This window comes from Monodelphis domestica, chromosome 6 (assembly GCF_027887165.1).
Source record: "Monodelphis domestica isolate mMonDom1 chromosome 6, mMonDom1.pri, whole genome shotgun sequence".
Taxonomy (NCBI): domain Eukaryota; kingdom Metazoa; phylum Chordata; class Mammalia; order Didelphimorphia; family Didelphidae; genus Monodelphis; species Monodelphis domestica.
The window spans coordinates 55,710,970-55,738,270 of NC_077232.1; the positions used below are offsets into that span (position 1 = coordinate 55,710,970).

Below are 27,301 nucleotides of genomic sequence, written 5' to 3' on the forward strand. Positions count from 1 at the left end.
TTAAGTGATTTGCCCAGGGTCACATAGCTAGTCATTGTCTGAGGCCACATTTGAACTTGGTAAGGATGAATCTTCCCAATTCCAACCTCAGTGTTCCATCTACTGCAACCTAGCTAAGGAGCAGAATTAGGCTTGAAATTCAAGTCCTCTATTTCCAAATTGAGCCCTCTCTGCCCTGAATCACATTGCCTCTACTCTCCCAATACATCCCTTCCTTATGTCCTTACAATCACAGAACTCTAAATTCTGTTGGTCCCCTACTCACTCATCTCTCTCTATCCCCTCCATGCTAACACACACTTCTCTTCCCCTCCCTCCTTATGCTTACCTTCTCAAGATTACAGTTAAGGAGAGAAACAAGGTGAATACATTCAGACATGACAGGAAAAAATCACTTAGAGCCCATAGAATAAAGAGCTTCCATGGAGTGCATCAATCATTTGGCTAGAGGGAGGTTGGAAACACTGAGATGATAAGAGGTTGAAATATGGGCTTCTGAACTAATCAGTTAATAAGTGAAAGAAACGGGTCCCTCCAAGTATAAAATTGGTGGGATTTCATGAGTGATGACCATTGATCTCTTTTTTAAAAATTGAATACCCCCCATCTGCTTGGTTTTTTTTTTAGATGAGACCCAAGATTTCATGAATATTGGGGATGTTTGGTAAGGAAAGGCACTCTATAATAGAGATTAGCATCTGTTCAATAATTTATGACCTTAAAAAGTTTTAGCATTGAGAGGTTAAGTAATTTTAGTTTACTTTTAAACTAGAAAGAGATCAATTCAGCAAGGTGAATTATATTCTAATGTTCCAAATTCTTGGCATAATCTAAGTAGGATTTTGTTTTGCTTTTTATTCTCACCCTAAAAGTTTTGGGCACTAAAAGAAAATAAAAACAGATCTCAGATGTCAAAGAATTGGGGTTGGGGACAGGGGGCAAGGGAATAATCTGGCATGTTTCCTTTGGGATATATCAATCACAGAGTAATGATGTGTGAGTGAAAGATATACAAAAATGCTTTTCAGCTATTCCAGCTATACCTAAGTGCTGCTGTGACCCTCTTTTGGATTATATTCTCATTCAATAGATATGTGTAGTCTTTTATGAGGGATTCTGATTGAACAGGGTCCCAGGGATCCAAACAATCATAAACAGATGAAGAATAGTGAGTCATGGTGTGAAACTTTTTAAATGAATTATTTCAGAGATTTAATTTCCCTCCCCCACAAATGTCACAATAATAACTTTTATCTTTTTACACCATAATTATGATTTGGAGTCTTGCTTTTCTTATTTCATCCAGGCACACCACAACTCATGAATAAAATATGACAAGTTTGATAGCATCCATTGCAGTGGGTTCATCCGTAGCAGCAGACGTGCTCAGGATACAAAAAGCTTTGGGGCTGGATGAGTCTTTGTTTCTCCATGGGGCTTTTATTTCAATAGAACTGCCACATGTGCTTCCAACACTCCTCTCCCCATCCCCCATCACAACCACTCTAAACACCTTCTGCCTTTTTTGGCAAACTGATTTTTTTTAATGAAGACATTTCCAAATTATTAGAAAAATAAAAAAAATATGAAATGATAGGGTTAGCCTATCTGAAAGCCAAAATAAAGATACATTAAGACATTCAAAGACAGAGCTACAGTCGTAGAACAGACTAAGAACATATTCTACATCCTAATATGAAAATGTGCTGCTCCACACCTGATGACTAGTATTAATGAGACTGGAGAGGTCTATTTCTAGAAGCTTCCTTTCCCCCAAAAGCCAAGCTGACCTTTGGAAGTTTAGTCTAAGCACAATTGTAGCAGTGGTTCTTTCTAAGGAAAATCCATGAGAAGCAAGGAAGAGTGATGGGGCTAGGCAAAGCCATTGGCATTTGTCAAACAAACCTAGAGATGTCTGCTGTCAAGTCTCCAGGATCCATTTTAAAAGAAAATCTGTGAGCATCTTGCTCTTACTCAAACTAACCCAGCTGGTGAGTGAGTTTCCTTCCCCCATCTAAATACAGATGTTGTTTTCCCCAGAGTTTGGATTCCAAAACATGTGTGAAAATAAGTGGCAACAGGACAAAAAGAAGTAATTCACTTTTGCTATTTTGGGAGCACAGAACTTGACTGAAAAGCTAAAAGTCCTGGATTTGATCTATCGTGGAGAACACTGCTGGCCTGAGAAATTTGTCAGATTATTCTGATGACTGGTTTCATTACCAGAACATGACAAGGAAGTCAAAGAGCCTGCATGAGATGGAGACATCCAAAGATGTCTAACACTCCTCAAGAGAAAAACGCCCGATATCCTAACATAAGTTGGAATGCAGAAGCCTGAACATATGTCACTGTTTGCTATTGCTGACTGTACAGATGTGCAATTCTCCATTGTTTGGGAAAGTGCAAAGTTGCTTGTGAATTTTTCCACTGCCAACTCTTAAATACGCTGGAAGAGCAATCGACTCCCTCACCTCCTCCAGCCAGTCTACAAACCAGGGGAGTGCCTGACAATCATCTTGTCTGATGCATGGCACTTTGTCACCTTGTCTTACCTTGTGTCATGTTAGATTAAACAACCACATGCCACGATCCAACACAACATGAATCGATGCTACCAAACAGTAGTTATGTTCCAAAAGTGCAAAAGAAAAACTCCTCTTCTCTCTGCCTTTCTTCCCGCTTCCCCCCATCACACACCAGACGTGATAGCAGTTTGGGTGGTGAGATGAGTCTGAATTTTTGGCAGACAAGCAAGACAGCAGCTTGAATACTTGTGAAAAAAAAAAGCTAATTTTCATTCCCTGGGGATGGTGCAAGATAGCAGCTTTTCTCTCTCCAAGAAGCTGCCCATTTGGAGTTGCTACTCAAGGCCTGCTTTCCATCAGTTCAGATTTTCAGAGTGGCAAAGGGGGGGCCATTTAAATTTTTAAAGATGCTGTCAAATCTGACTGAAAACGAAAATGCAGATTGGAAAGGAATGTTAGATTAGAACAAAATGAAAGCCTCTCTAAGCCATCTCCAAATATTCTTTCATTAAGTGGGGGGGGGGGGTCCCAAGGCTGAGAAGATTCTACACTGGTACAGAAATCTTGAAGTTTTATCTGCCCCCCAACCCCACTCTAGAAAGTCTTTCCCCCTAAATTCTTACAGTCCCTACTTTCCTTTGAAGCTCAAGTATTACTTCATACATGAGGTCTTCCTGATTCACCTATCAGAATCCAGAACCTCCCCCCCCCCAAATTAACTTTCATTTCTTTTGCATATACCTGCTTATCTACATGTTCTCTCCCTCACTGAAATGCAAACTCCTTAAGGGCAGGTACTATTTCCCTTTCAGAGGTTATCACAATGTAGCTGCTTTAAAAATTCTTGCTGATGGATTGTTCTCTAAGCAGGCTGCCCCTTCCCTACCTTTCCTTCCTCTGGTGGACTCTCTAAAAGGGACATTATTGTCAACACTGCCCGTCTCTCATTCCCCTAACCCCAACCATCCCAGGCTCCGGTTAACATATTCTAGCTGAAATTGCATTTACACACACACACACACAAACATATACCTGCTCAGTATGTAACTAAAATGTTGTCAAGTAATTCTAATGATCAACAGAGGTTGGTGGTTATCCTTGTTCAGGATGTCTGACTTGTGATGTCATTTGGGGGTTTTCTTGGTAAAGATACTAGAGTGGTTTGCCATTCCCTTCTCTAGATTATTTTACAGATGAGGAAACTGAGGCAAACAGGATAAAGTGACTTGCCCAGGGTCACACAGCTAGTAAGTATCTGAGGCTGAATTTGAATTCATGAAGATGAGTCTTCCTGACTCCAAGTCCAGTGTTTTATCCCCTGCTCCACCTAACTGCCCATAGATAATAGCTAATCAGTTTGACCCAAAGGTCTGGTGGATTTCTAATCAAAATAAATTTATATTACTCTGTGTTTGTGTGTTTAATCCTCTAGCAACTCAGGAAAAGAATGTCATCATTTCTTCATTCAAATGTTGATTCTTTAACTTCCCTTCATATAGACCTTCAGTAGCATTTTTAAAGGTGGACTAAAACTTTCTGGCTGAGCTACAAGCTAGGTCCTTCTCATCCCTCCAAAAACCTTAAGAAGCTGTAACTTCGCTCCCAAACCAATTGTAGCCCCATAGTAGAAAAGTGCCCAACCATCACATTTAATAGGAGGCAGACTTGCAAGTTTGCTCTTGAATGAGAAGTTAGAAAAGCTGAGGAGATTAAAGGAAAAGTGGAGTTTGGGTGTCCCTTCTCCCTCCCATCTCTAATGCTTCAATGAGTTGGAGGGTCTCCTTTCAAAGAGGAGGTGTTTCAAGCAGGAGAAATTATGAGGAATAGTTCCTAGTTTTGAAACTGTCAGTTTTAAGAATTTGAAAAAAATACCATATGTGTTAGAGAGCATTTCATGAGTATTGAATAACTATTACCTCCCATTTTCACTCTATGAGTCTTATAAGCATATAGTTGTTTGCCTGCTGTCTTCTTCATTAGAATATGAGCTCATTGAGGGTAGGCACAGGTTTTTTATTTTTCTTTGCATTCCTGGCATTTAGCACTTGATAAATGCTTTGTCTTTAATGATATCAATTAAGATGATGTTGCCTTCACCAAACAATTTGAAAATTGTAGCTCTTACTTCAGACAAAAGGAAAGCTTAGAAGAAAGAAACAGAGAATGATCTACGAGCTTACTAGAATTAACAGTGTGTGTGGTCGACAGTTTTTTTAAGTTGTATTAAGAAAACCAAGGTGCCCAGAAAGAGAGAGAGAGAGAGAGAGAGAGAAAGAGAGAGAGAGAGAGAGAGAGAGAGAGAGAGAGAGAGAGAGAGAGAGAGAGAGAGAGCAGTTCCAATGTATTCTTCCCTGGTCAAACTGCATCTTGAGGGCTGTCATCAGAAGGCACCCAACAAAGGAAATCTTGGATGATGAGGGCAATGTAGACCATACAAAAATTGACCGAAGAAATGGGAAATTTAATCCAAAGAAGAAGACAGTTAAAGAAGACAGGATGACTACTATAAGCATATTGAGATCAGACAGAGTTTGGATTTCTTTTTCTCTTCTAGAACATTTCTTTTAGCCAGACCTGTGATTTCCTTTGAGTATAGGATTTTCAGTGAAGAAATTCCTAGTTGTACAATTTAGGCTTAAAGAGATGGGTAGGGCACTAGAGGTCTTGACATACCTAGGTTCACATAGTCAATATGTTTCAGAGGTGATATTTTAACTTGAGTTTTTTTCTCATTCCGAAACCATCTCTATTATCAATAGCCAGGCTTCCCCTTGCCTAGCACAACTGTGGTGCTAAATAAATCCTGCTTGAATTAAATTGAATCCAACTGAATAGTTATCATGGAAAAGGAATTGAACTTGTCTTACTTGTCCCCATAAGATAGAATTAGAAGCAATGGGTATGTACAAGCATATATTTCAATGATGTCTCATGAAATAGAATATAACATCTTTAATGAGAGGGAAGCTATTTCTTTTTTTTTTGGCTTTATATCCTTAGTGCCTAGTACCCAGTAGGCAATTAATAAATACTTTTTATTTATTAATAAAAATAAAATATTAATTTCAATTAGTAACACAAAGTATAGCACTAGTTATTTTATCAACATTTTCTAACCACCCACACTTAATACAAGTCATCAAAAGCCCTCTTGATTCCAGGAGAAAGTTTTCTTTGCAACCCAAACTTGTTTATTGAACCAAGGACGATTACCTTTTTAGGGCTGTCAATGCTCTAAGGAAACTTGAAAGTCATTTTTGCACACCAGTGACTTGATTCAAGATTGGGTACATGCTGTCACAAGCTTCTCATTAAGAGCAAAGTGGTAATATGCATCTACATTTGGACTTTCCAGTCATTCTGATAATGTCTAACTGAGCTGGCCCCTCACGTGAAAAGAATGTTGGAAATTATTCTATTAGCAGTCCTCACCTGGTCTTATTCAGAACATGCTAAACATATTTTTGTCCAGATTTGAAGCAATAGAATGGACCTCAGAGATGAAAGGTGGGTTGAATGACTGACAATTTTGAAAGCTCCCCAAATTCATTTCAAGTTATATGAGAACCACCAAAGATCCCATAACTGGGATTACAATTACAAATATGAGATAGTTCTTGCCCTCAAGAAACTTAAATTCCTTTGGGTCGTATTATGCAATATGTTCACAGAGAGTCAAATAGAGTAGAAAGACCAAATAAATACACATTAAATGCACATTGATTGGTGGGGCTGACACTAACCACTGGGAGGGATCAGAAAAGGCTTTTTGAAGGAGGTTGGATTTGACATAAGCCTTGAAGGAAGCCAGGAGTTGCAATAGTCAGAATTGAGAGTAAAGGGCTTTCCAGGAGCATAATGGACCCCTAAAACAAGTGAACCCATTTTTCCACTTCTCCCCCTCCTCATTTTAAATACTAGTAAGGAATTAGAAATGTCTATAAAGTATTCTGACCCAATAAATAAAAAATGCTTTCAACTATTTAATGGTTACACCTCCACACTGCAAAAAGAACAGTGAAGAGAAGCATTCTGAGACTCCACCAATATGCATCCTCCATTCTTCCTTGTAATGCTCTCAAATCTCTTCCAATGCCCCCCATATGAACTTTGTTATATTCAAGATCCACGCCGGACTAGGCTCCATCACATTAGAATCTTATTGCTTAAGATTAACATTAACCACATTTGGAGACTTTTGACTGTTTCTGGGTCACTTTCAAATTTCCCCACATTAAGCAGTCTTGGCTGTTTCTCAACTTTCTTTCCTAAATCTAATCCTCTGTCTATAAATCAAGCAGCCCCTCATGGGAGCACTTTAAAAATTGAGGGGAGGTCAGTTCTCCATTTATGTGTATGGAACGGCTGGGTGGAACTTCCATTAACGTTAATGGCAATTACCAACTAGAATCCCACTGTGTATCGATTGGGCAGAGACCCCATGGCTTTCACTTTCCCCATCTCCTTCAAAGCTTTGTCAAGTGGGATGACAGGAATGTTCAAGGGCTTTTAGCATGCCACAGTTCCACTAGCAGCATTTATAGTCCCACCCTCCACCCATACAAAAAATGTAAATACAGGCAGACAGGCAGTACTGTCATTGTCTGCTGAGAAGGCATAAAAAGCTAATGAACACAGCAGAAAAGAAAGACTCCGAATTCTCATCTAGTCATTTAAAGGCATATTGGGATGGTCAAAAAGCAAAATGACAATATCTTCTGCCCACCCTGGATCTTTCTCTGAAGAGACTGTGGATGAGGGGCAGCTCAGTAGCACAATAAATAGAGCATCAGCTCTGGAATTGGGTTCAAAACTGACCTCAGGCACTTCCCTGGGCAAGTAAGTCACTAAACCCCAACTGCCTAACATTTGCTGATCTTAGAATCCATAGTAAGACTAAGGTATGAGATTTTTAGGGGTGGGGAGGGAAGAGAGAATCTCGATGGTATCCGATAGAGTCCATTCTACCAAAGGGATGTGGTTACCTCCAAGTCCTACCCACTAATACCAGCAAGCCTTGCAAGTGTGTGCCAAGAGGCAAGATACTGGTTTTCTTGAAAAGAGTGCTGGTCTTACCTGACTCTGAAGTGAGGAGATAATAGAACCTACTAAGTGAGAGGACCAGCTTTCCTTTGTGTGGGAAGAACTTCAGGAAGTATGAGAGAAAAGGGAGAATATAAAATCAGTGTACTGGGGTTACAGAGGTAAAATACTTAGTCAGCCTTATAATATGATACAAATGTAAGCTATTATTAAGGATAGAAATAGGATCTGAGCTGTTAGGTTGTTGGTATAGGGAATTTGGAGATGAGAAAACTCCCTCTATTAAAGTAGGTCAGCATTTCGAGGAGACTTGCAGTCTTAAGAGTTGTCTGGAGAATGAAGAAGTTAATTTATTTGCCCAGGAATACACAGTCAATACATATCAGAAGCAGAATTTGAATCCAAGCCTTCATGGCTTTGAGCCTAGTTTCTCTCCATTGAAATCTGCTGCCTTCTCTATGACAATGCTTTAAGAATTTGGAAGCAACAATAATATTCCCTCTTATTCTCTTTTTTGAGGTTGAACAACCCCAACAGTGTAGTAATGTGCTGAACCCAAATTAGGAGGGTTTGAGTTCAAATCTTGCCTTATTCTTACTGGTTGTATGACCCAGATCTAATTAATTAACCTCTCTCTCAATCTCAATTTCATCATATTAAAATGTTAATAAAGATATTATCTACCTCACAAGGTTGTTGTAAGGATCAAATGAGATGCTATATGTAGAGTACTTGACAAACTACAAAGTCCTACATAAAGGTGAATTATTCAACCTACAAAATGTAGGTTTTGTGATTCCAGGATTCTCTGGCTAGTATTTTCTCTTGCCACTCATATCTTTTATTACTAAAGAATTGAGAAGCTAGAGGGAACATATCCAGAGGATGGTAGCCAGGACCACAAAGGGTCTAAAGACCATGTCACATGAGGATTGATTGAAGGAACTGGGCATATTTAGCCTGATAAAGAAATTCAGTGGGGAATGAATGTGATAGCTGAGTTCAAATATTTGAAAGACTTCCATGTGGAAGTCATATTAAATTTATTCTATTTGTCCCCAGAGAGAAAAAAAGGAAAAAGTGGGTGGGTGTTGCAAAGAAGCAAATTTAGACTTGATATGAGGAAAACTTAGTAATGGAGGCTGTCCAAAATTGGAGTGGGCTGCTTTAAGTGGTGCTGGGTCCCCTCTTGTTTGAGATACTTGACAAGAGGCCAAATGACCAAATAAGTTATAGTGAGTTCTTTCAGGTGTGATTCAGAATCAATGGCCCCTGGGGCATCTTCTACCTCTAAATACTGAAATTCTATGAGAAGCAGGCTGAAAACCTAGTAGCATAAGAAACAGTGGAATGGGAGCAGCTAGGTTGCCTAATGGATAGAGCTGGGAGTTCCTGGGTTCAAATCTGACCTGAGACACTTCCTAACTGGGTGACTCTACCCTGGGCAAGTCACTTAACCCCCACTGCCTGGGCCTTACCACTCCTCTGCCTTGGAACCAATGTACACAATTGCTTCTAAGACAGAAAGCAAGAAGGTTTTTTTTTTTTTAAGAATTAATTAAAATAGTAAGAAGTCAATTAATTTCCTAGGGTGCAAATGAGATAGTCTTTCCCAGGGCAAACAATGCTGCAAGAATCATTTTGCCTTAGACAATAAAAAGGTACAAAATTATATAGGTCAATATCATGGAACAAAATAGGATCTAAGGAAACAGTTTTCTGAGTTCAGCCTCCACTGGCATCATGTTTCATTCAATCAGTAACTGCAAAGAACAGGACCTGGCTGAATTCTCAGAATACCAGCCCCAACTCAGTTTGATGAAAGGAAGTTACTATGGCAGGAAGCAACCAGATGCCACACCAGAACACAAAGAGCATAAGATGCCATCAGCTCAGGGTTCTACCCCAACAAGATGGCACCAGTGTAACTCCTCTCCCAGGCGTGACTGTGGCATATAGGCTCCCAGATACTTTCTTCTCATTCTACCAAATACTGCAGGTGTCTCCCTTGCCAACACAGACCAAGGAGAGATTTTGCTGCAAACTCTTCCTTCCCTTCCATAATGCACTGGGATCAGAGAAGAGAGAAGGAATTTATGAACCTAAAACAAGATTTCTTAAACCTTTTGTGTCATGAGCCCTTTTGGCATACTGGTGAAATCTATGACTCTTTTCTCAGAATAATGTTTGTAAGTGTCTCAAAATAAGACATAGTATTACAAAGAAAATCAGTTATATCAAAATTCAGTATTGAATTTTTAAAACTGTTTCTACCTTAACCTAAGTTAAGACCCTGACTTAGATGGTTCAAATCTAACTTAAGATGGACCCATTATGGCAGTCAGGTGTCACTGAAATACCAGGCATATTTGGAATGAATCAAATAACCTTTCACCCTAAACCTTCTCTAAGCCCCTACCGCTACTAATACAATAATAATAACAGTAATAGCTAACATTTATATAGCACCTATTATGTTCTAGGGATCATACTATGCTTTGTTGTTGTTCAGTCACATATGATTCTTTTGTGATGTTTGGTGTTTTCTTGGCAAAGCTACTAGGATGTTTTGCCATTTGCTTCTCCAATTCATTTTACAGATGAGGAAACTAAGACAAGAAAGGTTAAATAACTTGATTTGACCAGGGTCACATAGCTAATAAATGCCTGAAGTCAAATTTGAACTCAGATCCTCCTGACTCCAGTGGCACTCTAACCACCACACTACCTACCTGCCCCATTGTGCTAAGTGCTTTGCAAGTATTAGCTCATTTTATCCTCAAAACAGCCCTAGAAGATAAGTATTTTTATTGCCATTTTACATTAGAGGAAACTGAGGTATATGGCAGTAAAGTGACTTGCCCGGGGTCACACAGCTAGCAAATATATAAGGCTAAATTCGAACTTAAGTATTCCAAACTCCATGACCAGTTCTCTCCATTTCAGCACCTAGGTGCCTAAAATCAGTAAGTCCTTCACTGAAGGGAGAGGCTCACAGATTTTAGGTGGAGGCAGTGTTTCAATCAGTCATTTTCTTCCTCCAAGAACACTGGTCTTTCCTCCTCAAAAAAGCATCTATTATCTTAGCCTTTGCTAAGAGGCATAGACCATACCAGGTCAGAAAGCTGCTGGATTTTTTGAGTAAATCAGCATATTATCCAAATAGAGGGCCACTTTTCATCCAACAAATTAGAAAATGGAACTCATGAACTACTGTAAAACCACTGTGGGATAGAGATGTCCAAACAGCAGATCTTAAAGTAATAGTTACTAATGCATGTCTTCATAGTACGGTGGGAAGTATACTCCTAGGGTCAAAAGATCTCAGCTCAAATTGCATCTCCAATCAATGTTCTCTAAATGTTTATCCTTAGGAAAATCCCTTCAGCTTCCTGGTCTAATAAAATTAGGGAAATGGATTAGAGAGCCTCTGAGATCCTTATGACTCTAACTCAATGGACCTATAATGTTGTAGGACCCTTAGAACTTTAACATGGTTCAGCTGATCTAGAAGTTTTGAAATCAGCAGTAAGGGATACCAATCACATTCATCACACAGCACCAAGTGGCCAATAATCATGCAAAGATCACCTATATCTTCTAGCACAACCTTCTCATTTTACAGATGGGGAAATTGCTGTCCTGAGAGGTTAAGTCATTTACCTAAGACAACACCAAGACTCTTGATGACACAGAGTCAAAAAATAGTGGGTAAAAGATTTCAAACCAGGTGTTCTGATCCCAAATTCAGACTAAGGGAACAGGCTTTTTTAAAACAATAATCAATCATTTCAATTATTTGAAAATGTGAAGTTATGGAAAGTTGGTATTGTTAAATTTATTTGTGGTTGGACTTAATATATTAAAATTGGTGGTCACCATGGATTTAATTTCTAAATCCCAAAATGAATTACTAAAGTAAATGGAATTCATGATAATTTATAATAGAGGGAAGATATTAAGAGAGAGAGAGGGAGAGAGGGAGGGGGGATGGAGGAAAGAAGTCTCAAGACAATGGTTGGAGGTTTACACCTCCAGAAAGGCAGGGAAACTGAGTCAGCCTTTCACTCACCAATGGGGACCATCTAAAAAGAAAGCAGTCTGAGGTCTCCTGCAGGAGCTCCTCCAGGGTCAAGTTCCACAGCCAATTCCAAATGTCTGTCTTCCTGTCTCTCCTCCTAAGTGACTCTTCTTCACTCCAAGCTCAAGAAAATGATCCTCCAGTCCAACTTGGAGTCAGAGGAACCTCAATCTATATATTCTTCTGGCCTCTGTGGTCCTCTATTTAAAGATCTTTTTCTCTTGTGTTACCTCCCCTAAATTTCATGTCTACCAATCACAGCAGACACTCCTCTCCAGGACTTCCCACTCTTTCACAGGTGGGTCACAGACCTCCCACTCAATGCATGAAATGGGTATTCACACCTTTTTTGGTTAGATCACACCTTTAGTAGTTAGTCTACACCTTTTTGTAGTTAAAATGAGTAGATCTACTTCAAATACTGAGTTAACACTTTTGGGGGATTAAAATAAAAAAATAGATAGGGGATTATAATTCAATCTTCCCAATGAAAGAAGAGCTAAATACCTTCATTGTTACAACCAGGAGATAGCCAGATCCAATCCTCACAGTTTACTTGCTCAGACTTTTCAAAGGAAAGATAAACTGAGACTGAAGTTCTTAGTCTAATGTCCTACTAATTAGCAAGATGATAACAATCCAGATCAAGACCAACTTTATGGGAATCTTATGATCTTTGTAAGAAGTAATACCCTCCACTTCCCCCATGCTAAAGATATTACAAAATTATTTACACAAAGGTGAGAGGTTTCCATCAGATTCAGGAGGCAACTGAAAATAGCCTCCTTCAGCATCAGTCAATCACCAAACACTTGTTAAGAGTCTACTATGGGGGGCAGCTGGTAGTTTAGTGGATTGAGATCCAGGCCTAGAGATGGGAGGTCCTAGGTTCAAAATCTGGCCTCAGACACTTCCCAGCTGTGTGACCCTGGGCAAGTCACTTGACCCTCATTGCCTAGCCCTTACCACTCTTCTGCCTTGGAGCCAATACACAGTATTGACTCCAGGATGGAAGGTAAGGGTTTATATAAAAAAAAAGAGTCTACTATGTCCCAGACATTGTGTTGAATGCTAAGGATACAAAGAGAAAAAAGAAATAGTACCTGTCCTCAAGTAGTTTACACTCTATTAGGGAGACAGCATGTACATCAATAGACATATACAAAATAAATGGAGGCTAATTGAGGAACGAAAAACTAACGGAGGGAAGACTCAGAAAAGACCTCATAGAGAAGGTGACATTTGAGTTGAACTTTGAAGGAAGATTCTGAAAAGCATAGGTAAGGAGGGAGTTCATTCCAAGCTCTGAGCAATTTTAATTTCAAAATAGATTGAAAATACCATTATCTTCCACCCCAACCTCCAGGACTCATCTGGACTCTATCCAGTTAATCAATTAACTATGAGAAATGGGAGGTGGCAAGTGCCATCAAAGATAAGCTCAGACCTCAGCATTTTTACTATCATCAATTATACCTGGATTCTTAAAAGATTCTTGCTCCCATTGGGCCAGGCAAGCACAAGCTTCCAAATTCTCCTGGGTCTACACTCTGAATAACCAGTTAGCTGGGAACTCTTGATTAGGAGGGCAGAACAGCTGGGCTATTCCTTCAGGGAGATGCAATAATCCCTCATAGCCCTAGGAACCAGAGTCAGAGTCAAGCTTCACCAGGCTTCTTTAGTACCTGGGGAAAGGGACTGACAGTGGGAGGAGGGATACAATAGAGGACTCTTGGGAAAGATTGTTACCTTCCCAAACAAGAATAGGGTCTGGTGTCACTCTGGTAACACTGCCAAAAAAAAAAATGCAGCAGGCTAGGTCTCATCTATCTGTAATCAATAGCTCTTCCTTAAGGGGATCAGATTTTACAAATTTCATCACAAGTGCTGGTTTCAGTAAAACTAGATAGAGATTTTGGGAAGAATTTGCTGAGACCCCAGGTGACAGAACTGCTTATTTCTAGCCATGATGGGTTATTGTATATGGCTCAGAGTCCCTGTAAGAATACCAAAATCAGAAAACACAATCTAGTACAGTCCTGTCAGTCAGAAAACCAGAAAAGTCATAGGTAAGTCAGTCTCAAACTCTGGCATCTCTGAGACTCCAACAATGTCCCTGGAAGACAGGTAGCCTGCCACAGTCACTCCCCCAATGTATATCTCTTTAACACTGAACCAATTACTAAGAAATGGGTACTTTTTTGTTCTCACATTAGAAGGCAAACTTTTTGAAGGCAAGGCCTGTTTTTGCTTTTCCTTGTCTCACTGAGTATGACTGATAACATTAAATATTATTAACTGACAAGTTTATCATTGACTGACAATCGCTGTTATAGCATTTTCCAATTCTTGGGGTGGGGATGGAGTGAAGTAGCCTGCCCCTGGAATGATGGAGTCTTTGGGGAAGTTTGGCTGAACAGCTTTTATGACCCAGAGTTCTAGACATGGGGTGTGACTGCAGCCATTACTAAAATCACTGGCTCATAGATTTAGAACAAAAGGAGTTTAAAAAGCATTAGAAATTCAACAGGCAGAAGTGGTCTCTCTAGCCATCAAGAACCTTCTCTCTTCTTCAGATCTCACCTTTGATACTGTAATATATAGGGAATGCAACAAACCTGGGCATTTAGGAAACCTGCCTCTTCCACTTATTTATCCCTGTGATCTAGGATAAATCCCCTCACTGGTGAGAGTCAGTTTTCTCAGCTACAGAATGGGAATAATCATATGATTCTTACCAACCCCTCAAAGTTGTATAAGGATAAAATGAGATGTGTATGAAAGCTTTCTGTAGTATGAGAAAAATCAAATACTGATTTAGTATTTTATATTCAATTTTATTTTGTTATTCTCTCCTTCAACTGCCTGAGCCATGTTTATCTCCTAATTAAGTTTAGAAATCCATGTATCCAGAAGCTCAGTTTTCTTCTTAGTTAAATTTCCCCATAAACCCCTTTAATTGAAAGGAAACTTTTCTCTGTACCACCAGCTACCCTTATATGATTAAAAGAAATCTGTTATCCTTAAAGGATGCAGGTAGATTCAGGGGAGTCTGGTCTGTTATCTTTTTCAAGATAGTCTGTGTTTGCTGTGACACAGACTAGCCATGCAGATAGACTCCATCAATAAGCTTTCCACAGCAATAGGATTGAAGGAGACATTGTTGCTAGCCATGAATTCCAAACTTCCAGGTAACAGAATTGCTCTCCACCATATATGGCACTTCAGACTTTGAAACCAATCATATTGCTTCCCATCTGTGATACGTTAATTTCTTTGTTCCGTACTTCACAGGAAAACTATATGAAGGATAATTACCCCTACCTTGTGGTCTCTTGGCTTACTGAGAATCTGAAAAAACAATTTCATTGGTAATTATTAGTCTTATCAATAAATTGATTGTGCTAAAAACTTTATGCCTCAGTCTACCTTAATTCCAATCACCCACCCAGTAGTGTGTAAGCTCTTCCAAGGCAGAGATTGTTTCATTTTTGTCTTTTTAGGTGTGAAGGACTAAATTAATATCAGCAAAACAAGGTCTCAAAATAATCCCAAGGGACTCATGATGAAAAATGCTATCTAAAGCCAAAGAAGGAACTATTAGAATCTGGCTACAGATCAAAACATGCCATCTTTCACTTTTTTCCTCATGAGTTTTTTATTGTATATGCAATATGTGTCTTCTGTTGTGGCATGAGGAATATGGAAATATATATTATATAAAAACATTGTTATAACCAATAACAGACCATTTATAGCCTTGGGGAAGGGGAGGAGGGAGGGAGAGAGAATCTGAATGGCAAAATGTCAGAAAACAATTGTAAAAAATTGTTTCTACATTGATTAAAAAAAAGAAAGTCAAAAATTCCTGGCACATAATATTAAAGTATTAAAGAATCACAGATTTAGAACTAGAAAGAACTTGAAAAAACTTGAAAAAAACTTGAAAGCTTTTGAATACAACCTTTTTTTATAAATAAGGAAACTGAGAAATAAGATTAAGCAACTTGCATGGGGTCACATAGGTATTTTGTGGAAGACAGGGAGGTAGGATTTAAATTCAAGTATTTCTGACTCTGAGTTCAGTTCCCTTCCTACTGTATCAAAATGTCTCCCCCATGGATGGCCTAAGGGCATAGAAAAGTAGCATGGGAAGTGCTTAACATACTATGCTATCTGGTAACATCTTCTTCCCCATCCCAAACCTTATAGGAAGAGGAGAAGTATCTAGAGGATGAAAAAGCTAGCTTCCCTACATGATGGGGTCAGTCTGGATCTAGGGAGAGATGTGTCAATATACAGAGATATGTGACAAATTATGTAGAGAATGACACTGTCCTGAAAAAAAAAAGATGAAGGTTTTTCCATTATAATTAAAGGTTGTCAGATCATAATCACAAAATTAAAGACTTAGAAGGAAAGACAATCAGAACTATCTAGTCCAACCTAATTATCAACAACATTCATGAATGGTCATCTAAGTCTCTAAGTGAAGATTCCAGTGATGGAAGAAATTCCTAAGGAATCCCATTGTACTTTAAGAAAGCTCTCATTGTTATGTTTGGGAGCTTTCCCGTATATGGAGATAGCATCTGCCTGTCTGGACTTCCATCAATTGCTCTTCCTTATCCCATCTAATAATTCTTCTATGTGGTAGGCTTTCACAGACTGAGCACAGCTATGATGCCTCCCCTCTCCTACCAAATCTCCTTTTCTTCAGACTAAGCATCCCCAGTTCCTTTAATAGATCATTCTATGACATGAACTCTCATCCCCCTGCTAGTTTCCTCTCTCTGGATGGATTCCAAATTGACAATATCCTTCCAAAAATCCTTTGCTCAGAACTGAATACAATATTTCCAATGTAGTTTGACCAGCAGAGAGTTCAGCAGGTCTAACACCTCCCTCTCTCTGGACATCATCCCTTTCATGATCATATCAGTTTTCTGTGACTACTATATATCTCATTGTTGCCTCTAATTAGTGGACTGAACTCTGCAGATATTTTTCACATATGACATGTCTAGCAACATTTTAACGATCTTATACTTGTGCAGCTGATGTTTTTAGCCTAAATATGGAGCTTCACCTTTTTCCTGTATATCATCTAATTCAATTCAGTCCATCATTCTAGCCTATCAAGATCTTTGTGGATCTTATCTTATAGGTTAGCTATCTTTAATTCTCAGTTTTCCTTAATTCTAAATTTGATCAGCATGCCATCTCTGCTTTTATCAGAGTCATTTATTTAAGTGTTAAATTTCTCAGCATTTATGACAAGTCGCTGACGAAGTCAACTACATTGTCATTGGTCCATAGTATGTAAATAGTCTTCAGGTTTGGTCATTAAGGTAGTTTTGAATATATGTGTTTCCTATCAATAGATCACTTTTTCCTTGTTTTTAACTATAAAGCCAGGATGAAAGGTTCTATCAAATACTTTCTGGAATGCAATCATACTAAGATGATGAAATTCTTCGATCTAGCAGTCTCATAATGTTTGAGAAGGGCCCAAATTTTAAATATTGGATGCAGGGGATTTTTTAATAAGGCAAAGAAAATAGAATAGAATGAACATTCTTATTTCCAAGTAAAATTACAATAAATTTTTATAGTAATTGATGTACCTGAGTTCCCCAGAGATCCAGGCATCTCAATTTTCAATGAAGTAATTAATATTCACTTTGATCCAGACTAGTGATCCAGAAGACCAAACCCATACAGATTCTAGTAGGAAAACTTTTCAGAGGTACTCAGTGTTAAATATAATCCATTCCTACACATTCTCAGTAATTCTAGAGATCAGTTGGCTGATATTGAATAACCCAGCTTTTGCCTGAAAATTGAAAAGGTCACCTTCTGTTCCCAATACTGCCAGACACCATGCCTAGAACAGAAATATACCCTATGCATCCCCAACCTCAACCAGGCACTGAGCCAAAGCTCTGCTCCCTCCAAAATAGCAGTCTCACTGAGAAATATTTAGCAGGGGCTTTGCTTCCATGTAGCCTTTCTGGTGAGAGGTCAGTCTAGTTCTAGGAGCTCTGATCTTAGTCGGGGGGATCTTCTTATTGACCAGACAAGAGATAAAGGGCTGACTAACTCTAGTTAGTCTGTAGAAAGGATCCATACAATCTTTTCAATTTTCCCATCAAAATCTCAGTGTTATTCATTAAAAATAAAAGTAGTCAACTGCTACAATCATGGATCCTGGTATCACCTAATGGCATCTAACCCACTAGGAATAGTTGGTAGGAATGGTAATAATATTCATCAAATGGATTTTCCAGGAGGTATGCCCTGGTCCAGATGCAGAGAAGGTAAAACCAGAGAATAGAATTCCAAAAGCCATAGTTATTAAAGGTTTAAAACAGCAAATTGGACAACTTGGGCAACAGATGACCAGGTCCAAGGATATAAGTCTTTATATCCTTGTTTTAGAAATAATCTTGCTAAAGTTTCATCATTATTTTTAGTAATATAATATCTCAGTATTTCCTAAATATTTAATAATAAGAATACATTTATTTGGCACTTTACATGTATTATATCATCTGAGCTTCTCTTAACAAACTTAAGCGGCAGGTACTATTATTATTTCTATCTCATAGAGAAGGAAACTCAGACTCACAGAAGGTAAATGATTTTCCAGGGTCAAATAAATGTGAAGCTGATTTTTCTGCCCTCACTACTCTGTCCTTTCAAAGTCTTTCAGAGTTCACTCAGAATATGTGATAGGTCACTCTTCCCCACACCTCACTTTTTAGTCTAGGCTTTCCCCCTGTTCCCTTTTCCAAGAAAATATGTTTACTCCACCCCTTGTACTTGCCCCTATATCCATATCATCTGCAGCTGAAATATTACCATTACCCTGCATGCCTTTGTGGTTTTTCCTTTATAAACCCTGTGTGGGGTTCCAGTTCACAAGTCTCTTGTTCTGTACAAATAAAATGCTTATTCAATTTTTCCTGACTCATTTTCTCTATTTTGACAAAGTAATTAGATGGTAGAGATGATATTTGAACCCAAGGTCTCTCCTCATTCCAACTCCTGTGTTCTTTTATCTAGTATTGTCTTGAAGAATACAGTGAAACACAAAATGGAGAGCCTCATTAGCCCTCAACAAGAATCCCCAGATTGCCATAAAAATGCCAAACTGGTAATTCACCTCAGGAAAACTGGAACATGCAACCCTAGCAAGACCATTGCAAAGAGTCCAGCGATTCCTTATTCCTAAAACTTGTACTGATTAAGTTAATGCATAATATGCTATTGAAAGTCAGAGGATCTACATTTTCATTTCATTTCTGCTACTTTTTACATGTCTTTGGGCAAATATCTTCCCCTCTCTGGGATTCAGTTTTTTGTTTTGGGTTTTTTTTTAATCCTTAAAATGAAAGGATTATATTCTTCCCAGTTCTAAATCCATGAGCATATGATTTTATGTTAACTAGCATTAATGAAGACAAATATCTCTCATCTGCACTGCTGCAGTGACCTCATAATTAGTACTCTCCCTTCTCCGGTCATCCTCCCCATGCCTGCCAAATCAATAGCCTTAAACAATGCTAACCATGGCACTCCCCTCCACTGATAGTTTCAGTGGCTCCCTCTTGCCTCTAGAATAAAATGCAGTCACTTCTTTGGCATTTCACAATGATCTTATCAATTTGTTTTCAGGCTCCCTTTCTAAGTTCATTGAAAGGCTGTTCCCCCTTCAACCCCATAGACTCCTCATTTCAGCCAAATTAGACCACTTTCAGTTCTAATCTATAAACATGCTGTATGCCCTATATAAGTTCTTTGGGGACAAGGGGTTCCATTGTAATATTTCTATCTTTAGGACCTGGCAGAGTATCTGCCCACAAAATAGTATAAGCAGCTAGGTGGCTCAATGGATAGAGTGCCAGGCATGAAAACAGGAGGTCCTGGGTTCAAATTTGATATCAAGCACTTTCTATCTGTGTGATCCTGGGCAAGCCACTAAATCTAATTGCCTAGCTCTTATTGCTCTTCTGCTTGGTACTAATACTTAATGTTGATTCTAAGGCAGAAGATAAGGACTTTAAAAATGTTTGCAGATTTATTGATATCCTGGACCAATTTCTGAGTGATATTCGGGAGAGACAACATAGGAGCAACATCCACAAACCTCATGGGAAATAGAAAGAGGTAATAATGAGCCTCAGTGATTGGAGGTTCTGATTTTCTAGGAATGATGAAAGTTCCCCATTTTATAAGCACTTCTTGCTCATTCCCCAAAGTTTTTAGCCAGAGTAATTTGGATTAATAAAGTAAAACTCAGGATTCTTTGTTATTCTCAGCCCTCAAAAATTATAGCAGAGGAGGTGGTCCAAAGTAATGTAGCACAGTTATTGAAAGTTAAGTTGACCCAATAATCCATTGTTCCCAGCCCCTGCTGGTTAATCATTGTTGGGGTGGGGAGAGGACTCATCACTCAGTCTGCAGTTTAGAATTCCCTGATATTTGTGTTCTGTACTCAAGTCACCCACACACACAGTTGTCATGTAGGCAAGTCAGATGCTCAACCAGGTAGAAATTTTCACTTATAGCCCACCTGGCCCAACTTCTTTTGCTGATGTGAACCTATCTTTATCTCCTTATGAAAGTTGTATTATAAAAAGCTGGCTCACCTTGAAACCTTGCTGATCCTCAGAGATCAGCCCATCAATATATTGCTACCTTGATGTCCTTTTAATAAACTCCTTTTAATTTTCTTTGCCCTAATTTCATTAATCAGAGTAAGGGTCCAAAAGGAAAGAATTTTTCTTTCAACACAGTCTGTATGAATACTGATTGAGTCACAATTTTTGGTTCATGCAACCTCCCTGCATACCTCTGGAGATTTATAAATTCACTGTTTCAAGACTTACACAATCGTTAGATCTGTGCAAAAGTAGAGAAGTTAGCTTTTTGAAAAAGAGAATGAGTTCCCTAGGGGCATAAAAAAGTGGTGGAGAATCCTTGTGGACGTATACAGGGTTGTGGCCAACCTGCAATCAAGTGACCTCTATGTCCACCAAAGCCTTAAAAAGCCCTTCGTTGGTTTTGCAAACTGTAGTGATAATTTTATCCCCAGATTCTCTATCCTGGTAGTTTTTCTCAGATATCTGTTGGAAGCTTTATAGTAGATGGCAGAGGATTAATAATCTGAATGAAAATAATGGAATGACTGACCAATGAAGACCCCTTCCTTAGAGCATGCACAGTATATTCTTACTGGTATTAATCAATATGTAGCTATGGTGAATCTGTTTTCAAAATATGCGATGGAGAAGCCCTTTCTTTCTCTCTCCACTTCCAAGTAGATATTCTATATGACCGGTCGATTTACTAAAGGTGACCAAATGCCTTTTAGTTTACAACTAAGGCAGAATTGGATAGGCATACAAAAAGTTTACTCAGATCTCCTCTTTTCTGGTGGAGAATTCCAAATAACTAAAAGACTCCAAGTTTAGTAAGAATTCAGGAAGAGAAGAGCTACTGAAGGCAAATGTAGCAGCAGCCTACCAACAGCTTACCTTATATACCCACCCAGATGCCATGTGAATATGAACTTTGTATCTTCTGTCTCTACTGTATTTATTCCTTTCCTGACTTTAGGAGAATGAGTACTAGAGACAAAATGGACCACATTACAAATGACTTTGTGAACTTCAAAAGGTCAGAAGAATCATCAAAGTTCTCCTCAGCCACCACAGTTAGTAGCAGCAGTAGCCACATCACGGGACAAGTCAATCCACCCCAGAAATGGCAGCCAAATCACCATGTCCTGTAAGCAAAGGAATGTCCTGTCCAAAGGCTATGGCACAACCAAAAGTAAATTTGGTAGAGGAAATATTTTATAGAAAACTCTATATTTTAGCCAACTATCCCAAGGAATTTAGATGACAGAGAAAAATATACACCTAGTGTATTCACATTTTGAACCTGGATCCCTTACTATTCCTGCTCAGATGTTAATTGGTTTGCTGATATTGAGAAGATGTTAACCAGTTGACTGATTCACAGGAAACACACTAGATGGGGGCTCATGAGCAAGATACTACTAGAAAACAATAATTTAAAAAAGAAAGACCTTTAGGTTACCTCTAGAATTCTAAGGGGAGAGGCTGAAATTGTGCTTCAGGGAACTGACCTGCTAGGCCAAGTGTGGGTTGAGAATGTGAACCACAGTACTCCAAATAGTAATAATAATTAATTATAATAATAGCTCACATTTATATAGCATTTTAAGGTTTACAAAGAACTTTGCCTATATTATTTCTTGCAGTTCTTCTGAACCCCTCTCTTAATATATCCAGATCCTCAAACACCCCATAACTGAGATTGATGAACTCAACATTCTTGAAGAGCCCATCTTCTTGTAGAAGAAAGTTATGCCATCACCCATCCTTGAAGCATGAAGGTACTTCTCACAAACAACAACCAATACAAAAAAGATATAGTTTAGGAAAATTAGTCTAATAGTCAGTCATATTCCAACCTAATCCAAAACAAAAAGTATTAAGAATCTACTAAATATGACACTGTGTTATATTCTAGAAATATAAGGACAAAATGGAAAACATCAATACAGTTAAGGAGCTTGCACTATGCACAAGTATAGCATTTTGGTTTTACCAGACCTCAAATTTGTTTTTGTGAAGGAAACTCCCAGTGAGGAAATTTCTTCCACCAAAGCAGATTAGCACTGGACATCCAATTTATAGCCTTCAAAAATTGTCTAACAGGTAAGCAACTTTCTCAGGGTCAGACAAAATATATGTACCAAAGGCATTTCTTGAACTTAGATCTTGCTGATCCCAAAGATTGCACTTTCTGCTTTGCCATGCTACATTTACAAGTAGAAAGATAAAGATAAGGACTAGACTTGTGATTTAATTGGCAGAGAGGAAAGATTCTTAACCTTGGATCCACAGACCAAGGGTGAATTAAAAGTAGGAAAAATAATACCTGTTATTTGCACTAATTCTAGCTGAAATTTAGCATTTCATTTTATTTTGAAGGTTTAAAAAATTACTGTTTCAAGATTTAATGAACAATAGTCTCCATGATGTATACTGAATGGATCTGAAACATTTTCTAGTACCTACACAAGCTCTCTGTCTAGGTTAAAAAAATTATTTAGTGAAGGAATCCTTAGAGTTTTTTGTTTGTTTGTTTTTTATTTAAACCCTTACCTTCTGTCTTGGAATCAATACTGTGTATTGGTTCCAAGGCAGAAGAGTGGTAAGGGCTAGGCAATGGGGGTCAAGTGACTTACCCAGGGTCACACAGCTGGGAAGTGTCTGACCTGGCTCTCAATCCACTGAGCCACCCAGCTCCCCCCAGGAATCCTTAGAGTTTAACAAAATGCCAGAGGTATCTATGATACAAAAACACTTTAAGACCCCTGATATGGGATTCCTGAATGATTCCCTTTACCTAAGTAGCACCTTCTCTCTAATATATATATGTATGCATATATATATATATATGTTTTATAATATATATTATATATTCTTTTAATATATAATATATATTTTAACCCTTACCTTCTGCCTTAGAATCAATACTAAGTATTGGTACCAAGGAAAAAGAACAGTAAATTCTAGGCAATTGGAGTTGAAGTGAGTATCACACTGATAGGAAGTGCCTGAGATTGGATTTAAACCCAAGACCTTCTGTCTCCATGCCTGGCACTCTATCCACTGAGACATCTAATGACCTTTCAATGAATATGCTTAGAGAACCAACTGAGACGAACAAAAGTGAAGCTAATTTGCCCATGGTTACACAGATTAATATGTGTCAAACATGGGATTTGAACCCAAATTTTCCTGATCCTGAGGCTGGCTCTCAATGTGTTCCAACATATTTTCTTGTCGGTTGTATAAGCATAAAGTAATTGGGTGAGGGAGAAAATTTTACCTAGAAAAATGAGGCTTCCTATAGGAGTTGACACATAAGATGAGGCTTTAAAGAAACCAGAGATTCTAAAAGGCAGAGAGGAAAAGAGAGTGCATTCTAGGCACAGACAAGAAGCTTTCAATGCAGAAGCCCATGGGGAGGAGGAGACAGAAGCCCAGGTTTGGTGAAAAGCAAGTAAGCATTCAAAGCCCTTCGGCACCCTCTCAAGGTAGGGTGGTAAATGTTCCATCACCACCCACAGGGACCTTTATGGCATACAGCACTTTCAGACGGGTGCAGCCTCTGGATCAATGCCATAGCTGCTGAGCATTATTTTTCAGTTGATTTAACTTGACTGTTACCTATGCTTTCAGACATCATAATCCACAGGCAAATTTCTTGTCGAGAAACTGAATTTGGACACCTGATGAATACTTATCCTTGGCAGGCTTCTCTTTAAATTATAAACTTTTGCAGCCTCTAAACTTCAACTAAAGGTCTGTAGAGTTTATTAGTTTATGGAGATAGTATGAGAGAGGACAAAGTAATACAGACTTTGGAGTCAGAAGACTACGATTCCAATCCAGCCTCAGTCACTAAACCACTTGACTATGGACAAGTCCCTTACTCTCTCTAAGCTTCCGGTTCCTAATCTGTAAAAGGTATGGTTAGACTGGAAGGTCTCTGAGGTCCCTCTCCACTCTTTATCTAGGGTCCTAAGTTTACCTCCCAGCAAACATCTTCACATGCCTACTGCCAGATCCAGCTACCTACCCTCCAATTGGGCACAATGCCTGCACCAAGTGGAGATTCCAGTTCTCGATGAGTTTTCTGTGCCTCTGCTCAACTGGACATCCCTCCTAAAAAAGATCTGATGATCTGTGTTTCATTGCAGTCATGAGAATTCAGCATTAGAAAACTGGAGGATTATTCAAGATTTTGCACACAGCCACCCAACAGTTTTGTGGGCTGTGACTATAAGAAGTCAGCTGCTAAAATGACCAGATATGTGAAGATTGAATTTAGCCAGAGTCTAGGCTTGTTGCAATCCTTGCCCATTGCCTCTTCATCCCATCATGGTGCTAATATCAATATCAACATGGATTTATTCCTGCACCAGGGTTTTGATACCATGTTGGGAGTTTATATGTCATAAAATCATATATTTAAACCTGGAAGAGACCTCAGAAGTCAGCCAGAACAACGTAAGGTGATGACACTGAGCTTAGAAGAAGTTACATGACTTGTATAAGGTCATACTGTTGGTGTCAAGAAAAAGAATTAAACCCAAGTCCTATAACTTTAGAGTCAGTGTTCTTTCCACTTGACCACACTGGCTCCCTAGGAGGACATCCTAGTCAACTGGCTCACTTCCTCTCCCATGCCAGACTTCTCAACACTCCCAAGGCTGCCCATTCAGAAAATGCTAGTTGAGTTGAAGTGATGTGGTTAAGTCAAGAAGAATGATAAAACTGGACAGTCCAAGGCAAGAGCAGGAATTATAGCCACCCTGAAAGTCCAAAGATTTGGGGAGACAGTTTGAATCAGAAATACAGTTTCTCAATGCCCCCCAGATCTTGACTCATGAGTATATATATGCATAGCCTGAATCTTGACTCCTGTAATCAGTTTTCTGCTCTATTTCCACATATTGGGTTCCAATATTTCAAAGAGATTGGGCACCCAGCTATTCCTTGAACAAAATTCCATCCCTTGGTTCTGAGCACTCTCTCTGACTGTCTCCTATGCTGGGAATGCTCTCCTTCTACTCCAACTACTAGCCTCCCTGACTTTCTTTTAAGTCCTGATTAAAATCTCATCTTTTACAGGAAGGTTTCCTCAACTCTTACTTTCAGTGCCTTCCTTTTGTAAATTATTCCCTATTCATCTAAGATATGTTTGTTTTGTATTTATTTGTTTGCATATTGTCTTCTCCATTAGATTATAAACTCATGGAGGTTAGGAATAGTATTTTGCCTTTTTTTTTAATCCCCAGGTTTTAGCACAGTGCCTGGCACATAGTAGGCACTTAATAAATGTTGGTTGATTAACTAGTTGATTGGAACAGACTTAACCTAGCTTTCTGAATAATGCTTATTTATATACCAATTTGAGCCCTGCTCCTTTATATTCAGAGGGAGATACTCTTGCCCAGGCCTCTTCATTAGTGATCCATGATGCCTCCTTTACATGGGGCATAATATTCCATTTCTGGATCCCCTTACAAGTGTACTTCTTTGTTATATAATGAAAATATAAGTCCCTTTCCATCTATTTTCTTCCTTTGGACTGTGTACCTTTTCATAATTATATTCAAGTAATAAGTCGCATCCTTCCCACCAAGTCTCAATGTTATTTAGGAGTACAAATGTTATCCCTTTATTTTAAGTCACCTCATTTATCTTATTATTCAACTTCTCCACATGTGTGTAGGCATCTGAGGCTATAGTTTTCATTATTGTTCATATTTTTGAATTCTGTCTCTCATAAAGTCTTCTCCATCAATATTCTTCTTCCTATGTCATACCTGATATGTTCCAGGATATCTGGCTCATATATATATATATATGTGTGTGTGTGTGTGTGTGTGTGTGTGTGAATTGTTTCTTTCAACCACCCCATCCTTTTAAAACGTTTAGCTCTCTTAATCAGCTTCTCAAGCTTCTAAGCAAATACATATTCTTTAGATTTTTGTGGACTATGCTCCAACAACAAATGTTGGGAAGGGGAGTAAGCTATATCCCATTCCAGAAGGTACAAGACAGGATGATAACACAGAGATAACCCAAACAAAACCAAAGGATAAAGCGTACCGAGCCCCACATCCTGCCCACAGCAGTCAGACTTGGCAGTTAAGTATGCTATTCCAATGCCCCAGATGAATGAACCATAGTCTCTGTTTCAGTCTAGAAGAGACAAGGGAGTATTTTCTAAGAAATTATACCACTTTCTATACTTTATTTTCTATCAAAGGGCAGCCCTTTGATAAAACAGTTGAAATATTCCTATTTGCATCTAAGTCTACATTTCTAAGACTCCTGACTACTGCAGTAGAAACATTGATTTTATAAAATCCCCCTAGCATTTCTCTTCAGATACCCATCTAAGCCACCTTTGGCTCAAAAGTCCTTTCCATTCTTATCTCTGATGCTCCCCCTACACAAACACTCTGCTTTACTCAGATAGATGCATTCAAGGATTGATGAAACACCTGACATATTCCTGTTCTATATGTTGTCCATGACAATCCCTCCAATCCTGAAAGCTCCCCCTTTTTCTCTGCCTATCCAAATCATAACTATCCTTCAAAGCCAGCTTAAGTGCCAATTCTTCCATAGGAAGCTTTTTCCAATAATTCCAATCCAGAATGATCTCTCTCGTTTATGAATTTCTAGAATATTTTATACCTATTCTATTCCTTTGACAAATGATAATTCTTTAGACAGGTATTTGAAATCATTTCAACTAGGCAGCTAGGTGGTACAATGGATAGAGCATTATGCCTGGAGTCCAGAAGACCTGAATTCAAATCTGACCTCACTATCTATGTGACTCTGAGCAGGTCACTTAACTGCTGTCTGCCTCAGTTTCCTTATCTGTATAATGAGAAGAATAATAGCACTTGCCTCTTAGGGTTATTGTATCAAACGAGAAAGTTCTTAGTAAGAGCTGACTTAATCTCAGCTATTATTAGACTGAAATCCACTTGATAGCATAGACCGGAGTCCTATTCATT

The 27,301-nt window shown here is 38.7% G+C and overlaps 1 protein-coding gene across 3 annotated transcripts in view; it reads right to left on the bottom strand.

The window, feature by feature from the left end:
- NELL1 (neural EGFL like 1) overlaps nucleotides 1-27,301 on the bottom strand; it is a 947,998-nt gene that overhangs the window by 891,516 nt on the left and 29,181 nt on the right. Inside the window, exon 1 of one of the 3 annotated variants that reach the window (XM_056802024.1) lies at nucleotides 11,644-11,834. The exons of the other annotated variants lie outside the window; for them this stretch is intronic. Coding sequence (XP_056658002.1) covers nucleotides 11,644-11,656 — 13 coding nt within the window. The 5' untranslated portion in view covers nucleotides 11,657-11,834. Of the gene's footprint in view, nucleotides 1-11,643; nucleotides 11,835-27,301 lie in introns of those variants that run through there. 3 annotated transcript variants of the gene reach the window in all.